This window comes from Mytilus trossulus, chromosome 10, assembly GCF_036588685.1.
Source record: "Mytilus trossulus isolate FHL-02 chromosome 10, PNRI_Mtr1.1.1.hap1, whole genome shotgun sequence".
Classification (NCBI taxonomy): Eukaryota; Metazoa; Mollusca; class Bivalvia; order Mytilida; family Mytilidae; genus Mytilus; species Mytilus trossulus.
Window position 1 is genome coordinate 10,684,437 of NC_086382.1, and position 14,573 is coordinate 10,699,009.

Below are 14,573 nucleotides of genomic sequence, written 5' to 3' on the forward strand. Positions count from 1 at the left end.
GAACCTAGTGATGATAGGGTATCATTGTTAACAAAACAAACTGATCAGAATATAAGGTCAATGTCTGACAAATGTCATCTTTAAAGATGTGTATACATGTATATGAGGCTTTGAACTGGAAAGGGTCGAAGCTTTACTGATCGCCTCAACATTTTCATGCTGAATACAAAAAAGATACTTAAAACTTCTAAGATCGATCTTATTTTGTTTGTATACTGGAGCTATATTGGACTGCAATAATAGTCTTTGAAATGATTAAACAATCACACAATAAATATTCCTTCGTGGATCTACTTGTGAATAAAAAATATAAGTGTCAAGACGTGATATTCACACAATAAAAAAGTATCTCCTAATTAAATAAGTGTTAAGTCCGTATAATGGCAAAGTTGATCATACATTACTTTGGCTATTCTTTTGTATCCGTTTCAGTCATGTCTCTCCTAGCGTTTCTCAGATATAAAATCATTCTAAACAGCATGGACAACCCAGTCAATTGATAACCTGAGCGCGCCAAGAAATTGTATTGTCCACGCTACAATACAAATGATTCTATTTATGGTTTTAAAACGTTTAAGTTTGAGTTTTCATTGGTGAAGATTAAGCTAGAAAAGATTTTCGGACGCATGGAATTTTTTAAAACCTGTAAATTCGTTACTGTTGATTGTCATTTTATGAAACAAAAGAAATTGTATCAGCGGTAGCTTAAAATAATATCTTCGTAATATTAGAACTGTTTTTCATTTTGGTTATTGGGGTGTGCAAGCAAAAAAAATATCCGTCTATATAACAATTAAGATGATTATAGGATGGCAAATTATCAAATATACATTAAGACTAATTGTTTTCAGATTTAATTACATAAGAACAAGTGTACCCGCAACTGGTAAAACATTTATTTCCCAGTACTCAGTAACATAAATATACATATATAATACACCGGTACTAACATATTACTACTTACTGGAACACGTCCATAACTTTATAATTAGCTTGAGTGGATGTCAAGAATGTTTTACACTCAGTTTAATTATACCATTGATTTGAACGACAGATGATGGAAGGAATGTTACACTGTTATTTTCTAGTAGTTCTGTGCTATTGCAACCCATCCATCAATTACATGTGATGAATTCCACTGACATGAATATACTCTTCTCAAGTGTTCTGATACGATATAAGTATACGTTGCAACGAATGTGTAATAGTCAATCGGGTAATTTACTCGGTTTCGCTTCGTATATAACAAGCCTGTATTACGTTAAGAATTTTTCAATTAGCTGTCTGTTTCTTGTTAAACTAGTAATATGCATGTTTTATTGTTCCATTTAAATAAATCATTTCTTCCTTCAAGTTCATATGCGATGAAATTACTATCTCTCGATATAAAAGAGAGTTTTAATGGCAGTTCTTTTGCATCTGAAGAGTTTTACTGTTAACTATTAAATGCTAACTGTCATATCTTATAGGTTAAATAGAACTTAACCTTTGTATAATACTAAATATACATTCACAGAGTATTGTTTCTGAGAATGTACTGATAGATTCCTTCTTCATCCAGAGCACCCCACGGCAGGTTCGAGGGGATAGTGGAATCCATGTACACTGAATTCTCAACTGATTGTCTCATTGATTTGATGAAGATTCCTCTTTTACTTTATTGCTAATCCCTAATATTTTGTGTTTTTATTAAGTGGATATAACTCCGTTTGATCAGTACGAGTTGTCTCGCTTAAATGAAACAAACTCTCAAGCCTTCCTAGTTTTTAGGCGTTTGTTTGATTCCCTTGGTGATTTGCCGTAATCATGGTACAGCAAGCACATTTCTAGTCAGAATTCCGAATTAGATTTCACCATAGTCATTGATGTGCTTCCGCGGCGGACGGTGCTATTAAAGTTTGTCAGGGCAGAAGTAGAGTCACGTGTTCTATATCGGGATCGAATACAGCAACGGAATAAATACCGGTTATAGTACTTCCGGAACTGACTGCTGAGGAAATATAAAGCATACGGGTTCACACATGAGTAAGCATACATAAAACAAATACTGACAACTTTGAAGATCATCCAAAACTCTGTGAATCCTTCTTCATCGTACGCGTACCACAAAACATAAATGTGACGTGGTAACCAACAGATTACAAATAAAACAACAAACGACAACACAACTTTGGCTACCTTAAATCTAGCCTCGATTTGACGTTGCTGTTGAGTGTTCATCCCTTGTCCTAAAGTAGCTTCGCATGGCAACTGTCGACTGCTTTTCACTAAAATTCTTGCCATTAAAATATAAAAGCAGCCGATAATAAATAATGGAATAATGAATAATATAAATAGACGAATTAAATTTCTTACTCTGAGGAAAGAGACACCATAATCATTATATGGAACTTCGTGACAAAACGTGAGACCACCAGGTTGGATGACCAGTGTGTAACTGACGGCATCGGATATAGCGATAAGTGCAGAGGCAACCCAAATAACAATCACAACAACGGCTATTTTGAGACTCGGTTTCCCTTTGTGTTTACTCATTGGGTGGACTATTGCCACGTAACGATCATAACTGAGTGCCGTAAGTGTAAAGATGGAAACTCCTAGGCTCAGTGTTTGTAGATAAGCATTTAATTTACAGAAAAATGCATTGAACGGATATTCTTTTGTTCCAAACACAATGGCCATATACGGAACTGAAAATATCAACAACAGAAGGTCTCCAATTGATAAATTAACTATCAAAGTGTTCGGAACATTGCGTAGTAATTTGTTACGAAGGACGATGTACACCAAAGTTCCGTTTCCGGTAACACCAACTATCATAAACAACACAAAGATAATTGGAACGATAATTTTTCTCAGTTTATCTTCTGCTGGCTTAGTGTCCATGAATTGACAACAAGAATTGTTGAGAAAAGTTGCTGAATCATTGTACATACATAAACAAGCGTCAGTAAAGTTACTACTTACGGTTGATAAGTCGGACATTATTATTTCCGTTTTCTTAAATCCGTGTTTGGTTTTTATTTTTTTTAAGAAGAAGAATTTTGTAAACTTTTATACACTTGTGAGTAATCCAATTAAAATGAAACACTTTTTTTTCCTTTTTATGAAGTGTTAAATGTTGTTATCAAAGTGTGTGGCATTTGACCAAAGTGTTGTCACTTTCTTACACATTATAATGGAGTTTCCTCTACATACAGATATTCATTCATCAGTTAATGTCTAAAATCTTTCTTATGAACTCCAGATACGTTGATTACTTATAATATTTTTTCAGCAAAGACGATGTAATTATTTCCGAGAGTGTACGATTGGCTCTACGCTATAGAGAATCACTGATTAGTATGATATCGAACTGTTTGTATTAGTACTTAACAAGTTGTAAAAGGCGGGCAGAAGGAGACATCAAGATAAGCTAGAAAAAATCATTTAATATCATTGGCTAAAATAAAATTGAATGGTGTTGTAATAATATGTCATTGGTTATCCAACAGTAAAAATGAAATTATAAACAGCACAAACTTGATAAGAGATATTTGTCGAGTATATGATAAACTATGTGCTACTTTTGGATTTGTTTAATTCTATTGCAGAAATTAATCTAGGGGTAAATTTATCAAAAGTTGAACTAAATAAATCGTCTATCGCCAGTTGATAAATGTCAGTAATTAATTGAAATGTGAAATGTAAAAATATTACCATATAAATTGTGTTCGACCGCTTTCTTGGTTCAGGGTGTTCGCCCTCAAATTCCTGCTATAAACAAGCTTAATTTTTAAAATACTATTATAAATTGCAAGTATACGAAAACGGGAACTATAAAAGCAGAAAAAATGAAAGATCCACTGGTCCATAAATTGTCACCTATTTATCTTTCAAATGCTATAAAAAATTAACAAGGTTTTTTATAAGATTTAAGAAAATTGCTTTTTCAACTTTAAATCACAAAATTACGAAAGAAAAGTAAGGGTTGGCTAACAAATTTTGTAATTGCACGTCAGGCAGTAAACTAGAGAATTCCAAATATCTGAGAAAACGTCAAAAACCAGATCAGTTGACATCATTTGGGCTTCAACAATTTGAGAGAGGCTTACCCGTAAAAAGCTGTGCAGCCAGTCAAGTGTTACGTTTACACAAGCGCAAAATTATTTATTTCCGTTACAACCTAAACATACTTTGTTCATTCTAAAAATGCATGCATTATGGAAAAAAAAGCGGGGAGGATTTGTGACTTTTTTACCGTTGTTTTTGACGTTCCCACTAGTTCACATTTGAATACTCAAACTATCGGCACCTTTCGATAAAAATCCGCAAACATATAATTTGGTTCCCTTCATTCGTGTCTGCTTATTGGTATATTCCCCATTTCCCGTCTCAATAGTCTCCTATACTGTCACAGAGTTGAGAAGTGCTGATATGAAAAAATGTAAAAATTTCTAACATCGTACAGTTATTATTTTACCATAAATGCCTCGGTTCAGTTGTACGTACAGTAGTAACATTTTCTGTTGGTTTTGCGATGCAGAATTTGCGAGCCGGATTTTTATGAAATGATTTAATTTTTAGTGTGCATATATCATTCAAAACCAGACACTTTCTTATAAACTGATAAATACGATCTTTCATATTTTTTCAATTGAAATATGCAAGAATTCAACACTGGTTCATTTTCTAACTAATGTATTTTCTAACTGTATATTTTCAAATACTGTGAAAGTACTTTAATTCGTGGGTATCAATTTTCGTGGTTTGAGCAATATTCACATGTTCGTGGGTTTTTATATTCGTGGATTTTAGTTTTATAAAAAAAAGAAAAAAATAAAGCCTTTAGAAACAAAGATTACAAATAGTCTGGATTTAGGAAATTGCAATGTAAACATTGACCTGTGTAAATCGTAGTGATAACACTAATTAACCCATGATAAAGTGATCAACAGATTAAAGACCTTCAAAGGTCTTAATTACCGGTATGCCATGTCACATGTCACATAAAGAAAAGAGTTACATAAACAAACGATGGATCTTTCCATGTCTTGATTAAGTGGACAATGGTTGTTTTATTTCGTTGGACACTTAAATTCGTGGATAAAGTCATCCACGAAATCCACGAAAATTGGTACCCCACGAATAAAAGTACTTTCACAGTATTTTCAGTTCAGAGTACCATTCGATTTTGTAAAATTTCTGCCAGAATATATAGTCAGTTGAAATAACCTCGGAACCCACAATACTCCATCAAATATTTGACTTCTTAACCTTCAACGATAAATCACCGGGATGAAATTTATTTTCGGAATTTTGAAGTTTGATTTTTCACTTTCTTCCAGCTTAAACTGTTAAATAAATGAGGAATTAAAACATTGAAATTTACAACCTACTGTTTCGTCGTCAAATTTAACGATTGATATAAAAAAAAAAGTGGGCACTTTTAATTTAATTTAAAAAATAAGATGACAAAACGTATCCTTTAAAATGTATATGAGTTTACTTAGTAAAGGTCATACAACTGTATTAATCATTAAAAACTATACAAATAAAAACTTTCCTATCCTTTTTATCAAAATTTGGGAAAGTTAACCAATACAAAAATAAACAGTTATTAAAAATCGTTTAGTTTATTTACAAGGTTCAAATGAGTTGCTGACCACAATGAACCCATCACATTTATTGTGATATTGATTTAATATTCCGAGCGTCTTAAGTTACATCATTAACCTAGCATGTCCTAAAAAAACGTCTTCAAATCAATTTCCAATCAATTACTTAAAGGATCTTTTTAATAATTTGTAAAGACATTTTTCAGTAATGATAAATTTCCTATAAATTTTACGACGACAATTATAAATGTAAGTGTCAAAACTGTCCATAAAATTTGCTTGATTCATTTAGTAAATAAATGATTATCGCTATCACGATTTAACATGCTGTTTAAATGAGATCGATTTCATGCTCAATTAATTCAAGTGCTTATAAGAATCTTAAATATTATTAACTAGAGCGGTATGAAATCTCTTTAAATTGCAATAATGCGTTCAAGAACGGCTGTCTTTAACAATTGGTAAACACTTGATCACTCAAATGAGCCGTTACAACATTAACACAAAATTACATCTTATCTCTAAGTACAACAGAGAAATTAACAGGGATCTTCAACAAACTGATATGTTTTCGTGAGAACGTTGTAAGCCAGAACTGTTGGTAAACTAAAATGTTTATTATTTTATTTTAGTATTTAAACTCTAATGATTCAGCGCCCTCTATCGATCAGTATCCTCTCGATGTAGCGATCGATAGTGAGTCGGAATATAACGACTGGATTATTCGGGTTAGTATAACTATTGATAATAAGCTTTGATCCTTATTTTTCAGAGGCAGATTACGGGGGGCAGGACCGGGGGCAGGGGTCCTGCCCCCCCCCCCACCCTTTTGAGAGAAAAAAATTGATTGCTACATGTAATATAGGGAATCACCCTCTTAGACAGCCAGTGGGCCCCCACTTATGAACATTTCTGGATCCGCCACTGCTTTTGGTTTATTAATTGATTGCTTAACGTAAAATGGTGAATGTTTCATGCATATTCAGGACGAGAAAAGATCATATACAAAGTGGATAATTTTGAAAGAGATGAAGGACCGAATATTTATACTGCCAAACATAAAAGGATTGTATTTTCAAACATGGAAAATAAATCTGCCTTGCATCAGACCAGATACGCAGACCCCTTAAATAGATTTAAACAGTTTATGGACGTACACAGAGCTTGGCATATATGTTATCTGATCTTTGGTCAAGTTGTTGTCTCTTTCATATTCTATTACATGACAACAAAACTGTATGTTCATTCACTTAAACATATATATATATATATATATCTTAAGATCGAAATAACGGGAAATGTTCCGCATTACTGTTCTGTAAAATCAACCTTGATTTTTCTTTTGAAACATAAACCGATTTTTCGTATTTTAAATGTATTATTTCTAAACTGTTTCAGGCGATTCATTCAATCAAACTGAAATGAGAGTAACGTTTTCCAGCCTGTAGAAATTATAACAAATCAGAGAGCTATGGAAACGCCATAGAGCCATGTTATTGTCAATGATTAAAACAACATTTTCCCCCAGACAGTGATGATTTTCTTTAGAACGTAAGTTCTATCATCAGAACCGCCAGTAAAATTAGCATCTAACAATGATTACATAGTCTGAAAGGAATTGAAATCACTAGTTTTCTATTGTTTAAATATATAGATGCTTTTTAAGGGACTGAACTTTTTTTCCGCCAAAATATAGTTCTGTACTATTTATTGGAAAACATAATATTATTTTAAAAATAAGAATAAAACTCAGACAAATATAAACACACATGTTAAAATTGTAGAAAGTCGTCAATCATTATTCTCGCCATTTATAGTTAAAAGGTTTTAACAATTTGTTTTGTACGTACAATTGCTTTGTTTATAATATTTTTTTTAACTTTATCCAATTAGGGACCACATCAAAAGATCCATGTAGGATAAAAAAAAAAAACAATTAAATCAAATAGTTTGGGGGTTGGGGTTGGGGGGGGGGGGGGCAACATTGCTGCAAGTTTTGTTAATCAAAAATCGATTTTACATATATCCATATAGGTAAATCATTTTTTCCCAAATTAAGTTAAAAAGGGGGGTTAGGGGGGGGGGGGGGGGGGGGGGGGGGGTCAGCGAACAAACTAACATGAGAGCCGTGGTGTAGTGGTTAGTGCATCGGACTACTAACACAAAGGTTCCTGGTTCGATTCCCGTTTGGGATGAAAATTTCAGAAACTCAATTTTCGGCTCTCCCTTGACACCATCTGCGAGTATGGTCTTGAGGAAACGATGATAGTCCGTCGGAAAGGGACGATAAATGGCTGACCCGTGTTAAGAGAGAGCCACATCTCTTGCACGTTAAAGACACCCTTGTAGATTTCGAAAAAGAGTAGGCTAATGCCGCTACAAGGCAGCACTCGCACCCGCAAAGTGGAAAGGGATTAATATAAGTTGCAAAACTTGTTTCCCAATCCACTATAAATAAATATGTTTAAACTATGTATACATAAGTATTGGTCAACCGCCATTTCAAATAAAATCCTTTTTCGTATTGACAAATATAAAGTAGATAGTCCTAGGATATTTTTTTTAAATTATATGCCAGGTGTTAAAAAATACAGAATTGTTTGAACTGATGTGTGAATTCTATTTGTTTGGGGACGAGAACATTGTCAAATTAGTAATACTTACACAAGGTTTGTCCTATAACAGGTGCCCAACGACGGGGAGTTTTTTACTGCCACTATAGAACAGACTCAACATGAAGTTTTATCAAATGAGACTATTAACATCTACTTGTCCATATAATTACCAAGGATTTTTAACGTTTAAACTTACTTTTTAGAGACTGACACACACTCTTTCTTTTACAATATACAATAGGGGCAATTCAGAGCTTGATAAATAAAATATCAGAATAATACGTCTATTCCTTAAGACCAAGTGTTGCCCTAAATATAAAAAAGAAGATGTGGTATGATTGATAATGAGACAACTATCCACAAAAGACTAAAATGATACAACATTAACAATTATAGGTCACCGTACGGCCTTCATCAATGAGCAAAGCCCATACCGCATATAGTCAGCTATAAAAGCCCCGATAAGACGGTCTTAAGAAATAAACGTATGTGTGTGTATTAATGTTGTTGGAAGGTTGCGATCTCGTTAATATATCCCATTATCACTTTTCACTACGAAGGTACAAAATAGTAAAGAGAACACACAAAGCCTAAACAGGCAAATTAAAACTAATCTTCAACATATACAAGACACAAGAAACACAAAACTAATCTTGTCGTTGCTGCTAAACGACCTATGCATATGATGTAACAATTGTATAATGCAATTGTGTTCAAACGTCGCTTGTTAAAACGAATTATACTTAGACCGTGTGTGTGTTTGTCCATAGTATGATATGAAGCATCGCTGTATGTGGGTTTATATATTTTTGAAATGGCACGAGATCAATTCCTGCATTCTATCACGATTTCATTGTATGACTCAAGGCTCAATGGCTCAAGGTTCCACCTCATGGGATACCTTTTTAATTTGAGCAATGTTCTGAGGAGGCTCCTCAATATACTTATAGGGCTCAGATCGGGTACCGATGGTTTGGTTGCGAAGTCTACAGGCAAGGTAGGGATAGGTCAAAAAACATAAGGAAATGTCGAGTCCGTATCATTACCCCAATGTATGTAATTCACTTATTTACCTTTATATATATTTGATAATCCTTTTTACAAATTCAAGTGCCTGTGTGTGTGGAGGGTAGTATGGGGTCGACGTTTATAACTCGTGTATTCAGTTTTATGTGTCTTAAAATAGTAGTTTTCTCTGATATTGAAATAATCTTTCTTTTTGTACATTATAGACCTAAACATGAGCTTCAAACAATGGACAATGTTTTCTATGGTCTTTATACAATAAAGGTTACTTTCTCTCTTTCCATGAGGTGTTGAAAGTTGTCAATTATAATTGTCACACTTTCAAAGAAATGAAATATCAAAACAAATTGCACATGCAATTAAAAGTAAAATCACAAAAATACTAACTCCGAGTAAAATTCAAACGGAAAGTCCCTAATCACATGGCAAAATAACAAAACACATCAAACGCATTGACAACAACTGTCATATTCCTGACTTGGTACAGGCATTTTCAAATGTAGAAAATGCCGGATTGAACCTGGTTTTATAGCGCTAAACCTCTCACTTTGAGCGACAGTCTCATCAAATTCCGCTATATTTACAACGATATGTGAACAAAACAGACATTATAAATAACAGTTTGAGAGTTGCACCGTTAGTACAAATGTACGCACAGTATAAAGTCGGCCATGTAGAATCAGAAAATACATGTTTGTTAAAGATAACATCGATTGACTTCGGATTTTGAAAAAAAGTTATTTAGAGCTCTCAGACTGCCTAATTTTTTTTTTGATTGTTATGTTAGCGTGATATATAGTATATATAAAGTATTCTGAATATCCAATTTGACCATTTAATCTCACGCATTCTCATAAAAACATGTTCCACTGTTTGAATCCTTTAGACTACTGATACATGTATTTGAAAATTTTCATTCTACAAATTAGGGTGGAAATCATTTGCTGTTGAAGGTTGATATTCATTCGCTTAATGTGCTGAAGATTCGGCCTGAAAACAAAATGACTTTGGACGACGACATCGCAAATAGCATAACACGACCGCGATACGGTTATATTAAAATGAGAAACACTCTATAAATTGGAGCACATGAAGAGATGACGTAACCAAAAGTCGATCGCAAGAAAATTAATGTCATACGGTTATATTTAAGCAGAAATAGTTAGGTTTGTGCATTCTGAAATTTCATGAATAACAAAACATAGCGTATTTAACAAATTGCATTTAAATATTTGTGTTTTAACTACCCCTCCCCCTTATTTTGTTTAGGGTAAACAACAATTGTATTCGAACTAAATAGATACTGGTTTCTGGGGTGGGGACACTTTCAGTCTTATTAAAGTATCTGGATACCGTCAGTATCATGAGAATGTGCCTGTCAGAAACATTTTGTATTCAACTGTTTACAATACAGTTTATACTTTCAAATCGGCATCATCAACAATTAACATATTTTATTAATTTGTTTACATCCGCACATATAACAAGTTAGGTATAATATTGACAAATCTCTCAAAACAATTGTAACAAATTAAATATAGCTACACGAAAAGTAGTCTTGATCATTTCAAATTAAGTAGTTAGAGGTGTTTGGATAAATTTTCTTTCTATTCTGTGTAAACATTTAGAATAAGATTTTATTACTGTTTACACATTCAAAGGATTTAACCAAAAAGAAAAATGTATTATCGTGCCATCAACATACTTCTCATGTAGTTTTTAGATTTTCAGAAAGTCTTCAACAAGAATGGAGTCAGAAACTCGAGCTCAGTTTTGACAGACACTTACAGTGGTTTATCTACTTATACCACACGGCCACCGAGGCACCTCGAGGGATAGAAGCCTATTCTATAAAACACCGGATATTGAATTTGACGAACCACGTACGCATTTCGAAAATATGAATCTTGTCAGTGGGGCTTAATTGAAGCCAAGTATTCACAAAGTTTCAAAGCTTATGTTTAATGCATCCAAGTATTAAACGGGTGCTAACGTCAACTTTTGATCGGGAGCATAACTTTTAAAATTAAAAATCTTATTCTGTCAGTCATTTTAAAATTTCTAAAGCATACCTATCAATTCGAAGAGCAAGCATACTGAATACTAATGTCACTAGTTAGGGCGGATCTGTTTAACCTTCCGGTAAATATGAAATCGGCCCAGTGTTATTGGTCTTCTATGTAGTATTCGAACTTGTTTTTCTTTTCGCCGTATTTCGTTCTTTGCCGTGCCGTTATCAGTTTCTTTCGACCTAAGATTGTTGAATGTACTTTTGGTTTCACATCTTCCGTCTCATTTTTATATGCACTCTGTGTCTTGTATTCAACTAGCAGTAACATTAAAAATGATAAAGAGACAAATAAGAGAACTCTAAAGACTTATTGTTTTCCTGATCTATTTTGAATATATACTGAACAGTCTGGCCAATTGATTATATATCAAGGAAATCTAATTTTTCTTCACTGCCTAATTATGCTTTGTCTTCCCGATCACGTCAGTAGTCAAACACAATTAGATACAACTGTGATTAGGGCACTTAACATTAATTACTTGGGTTACACGTCTGACACTGCTGTTAAACAACAGTGCGAACAACTTTCCCGCGCAAATGAGCTGTGAAACCATAATGGCGATGTTATCTAGCAGACGTACTTGCTGCTCGTAATGTTTGGGATCTAAGATAATGGTATATATAATTCAAGGTGTTTATTTGATAAATATGCAATAAAGCTAACTACAAAATAGACCGAACGCATTTTTCGTATTTTTTTTCGCGATTTGAACTTCTATTGTGGTTTTCTGCAGGCGTCTTATTCAAACTTTAATGTCAATATTGTATTGCTTTGGCATTCTTAATTTGTACAGTCATGTCTTTCTAACTGTGGATCTGTTAATTTCGATTCTGTCCTGTTCCGGATGTAACACTTTGTGCGAATTCGCATAACGCGTGGTGTACGCATATAATGAGATCCTTATCCTTTCGACGGTCCTTGTCTTGCTTCTTTTAATTTCTTAAGATTGAATATTTATTTAAAATTGATTTTTATCTTTTTAATTGAAAATAGGTAAAATAATGACTGCTCATTGTCTCTAATTTACCTGCATGGATGGAAAATTTTGTAGATGTAAAAAAAAGTTTTGATTTATAGAGAGTGCTTTAACTTCAGTCTGCCATCCTATTAAAATGATTTTGATAACTCAAAAAGAAAAATTCATTCGCAATTTATAAGAGAGCACTTTCGGATTAAGCTTGAACGAGGAGTTTTAAAAGTAAAAATCACATTAAAAAAATAAATAAAACACACACATACATCATTGTGAAATTGATCATTTATTAAGTGCAACTCCAAGCTTGAGACCCTGTTGATATATTACGAGGAACGAAGTCTGCCTACGACATGCTAAAAAAGAGGGGCGAAATATACCAGAGGGACAGTAAAACTCATATATCGAAAATAAACTGACAACGCCATAGCTAAAAAAGGAAAACAGACAAATAAAAGAAAAAACAACACACAAATAATTTACTATGCCAGACTTTTTTGATTTTGCAAATTCTATATGGATGAAGAAAAACACAAAATATAACTCAGTATTAACACAACAGTCATGAATTATTACAACAATAGATATAAAATAAAAACTGACATAGTATCAATAATGTCAGTTTTAATGTTCTCAAAGGAAATCGCTAATTGAAAAGGTTTTCGTAAATAGCCAAATTACAAGGAAATTCTGTTATTCACTATTCGTAATAATGTACAGGTATTATTGTGCTACGGTAAATTTTTGTATTCTTATCTTTAATTATTTCTAATGTGCTTTGTCAATCTGTAGTTTGATGTTGTAGTCTCTGTAGTCATAGTGTTTAACTTATATGATAACGGTAGAATTTTGTATTTTTGTCTTTCATTTGTACTAATGTGCTTTCTTTTTCTATATTTTTTTTTTTTGGGGGGGGGGGGTTCTTTGGTCTATTTGACGTGGCTCTGTACTTAACATCCCGTTATTGTGAATATGGTAATTTTTTGTTTCTTGTCTTTCATTTTTGCTGGTGTCTTTTTGTGTGTCCTTGTTATGTATTTTTTTGTTATTTTAGTGATTAAAATTATAACACAATGTTGACTGCTGTTACAGTACCTCAATTCTTTGGCATTTTTACCTATTAAGTCTGATTGTTTTGTTCACACATCATTGTCTTTTAAATGGAATTTAGTGCGACTGTCATATAAGTGAGAGGTTAAGCTACATGTAGCTATTAAATTAAGTTTGATCCACCATTTTCTACATAAGAAAATACATGTACCAGGTCAGGAATACGGCATGGTGGTATATAATTCATTATGACATAATTTAATTAACATGACATGAATGTTTCATTATAATACGTTATTTTGATCGGCTAACACCATTATCGTGTCATTTGGAAATTAACCTTCATTCAAAATGAAATGAAATATTCAGGATGACACGAGATTCCACAAAAAAATGCACAGGTAAAAAGATACTTGATAGAAATCGTGTTTTCAAAATCATAGCAAAGAAAATGTAATCATATTAAGTATTGAATGATTTTCTAGTTAAAAAAATGTATTATAGGGGTGTAAGTTTTTCATACAGAATGTACTTTGGTCAACGCTTTTAAGACCCAATATATTTACAAAACGATTCATTCAATTCTATAACACTAAAATGCTATATATTAAAGCTTTGGAATACACTTGCAGACATGTTGAAAACCGCACTTTGATCTATAATGGGTTTTTTTAAATTGTGACTTGGAAGGAGAGTTGTCTCGTTGATCCTCATACCACATCTTCCTATACCTATGATTAATAAAGGTTCACCGTAATCACCTTGTAGTGTTAACTTATTTGCACTGTGATATGATTTCTTTTCTGGACACCTACTATAAATTTTAATTTAGTATAACATTGATACTATTACTACTGTAAATGATAGTCGAAATGCGTGTCTACCTAATCTATATCAAAAGGTGATTTCGTGTATACGTCAGTAATTGAAATACGTACAGTAAGTTACACTATACTAATATATCAGTTAACTAGAATTCTGTTATTTTGATAATTGGTTTGTTTTTGTTAAAAATTGATGAGAAAATACAAGCAGTTTCTAAATAAATTTATGTGACGAGGTCAATATGGAGATTGCTTCCCTGTCGTATACAGAATCGTAGCAAGTACAAGAAACATCAGATTTGTGAAAGTGCAAAATTCTACATCATACCGGAGAGGATGCGAAACTAATGTATGCTATTTTTTGTTGTATCTGATAAAAAAAATTATGACACTTTCGATTGAAGAAAGGTATCGAG

The 14,573-nt window shown here is 32.9% G+C and overlaps 1 protein-coding gene across 1 annotated transcript; it reads right to left on the reverse strand.

Annotated features, from left to right (window-relative positions):
• Window positions 1-880: 880 nt before the first annotated feature.
• LOC134686838 (neuropeptide CCHamide-2 receptor-like) lies at window positions 881-3,355 on the reverse strand. Its single transcript, XM_063546641.1, has one exon. The coding sequence runs from the start codon at window positions 2,983-2,985 to the stop codon at window positions 1,831-1,833; it is 1,155 nt and encodes a 384-aa protein (XP_063402711.1). The 5' UTR covers window positions 2,986-3,355; the 3' UTR covers window positions 881-1,830.
• Window positions 3,356-14,573: the final 11,218 nt, after the last annotated feature.

Excerpts from the sequence above, each read along its gene's own strand:
- LOC134686838 (XM_063546641.1), bottom strand. The coding sequence starts at position 2,985 with ATGTCCGACTTATCAACCGTAAGTAGTAACTTTACTGACGCTTGTTTA.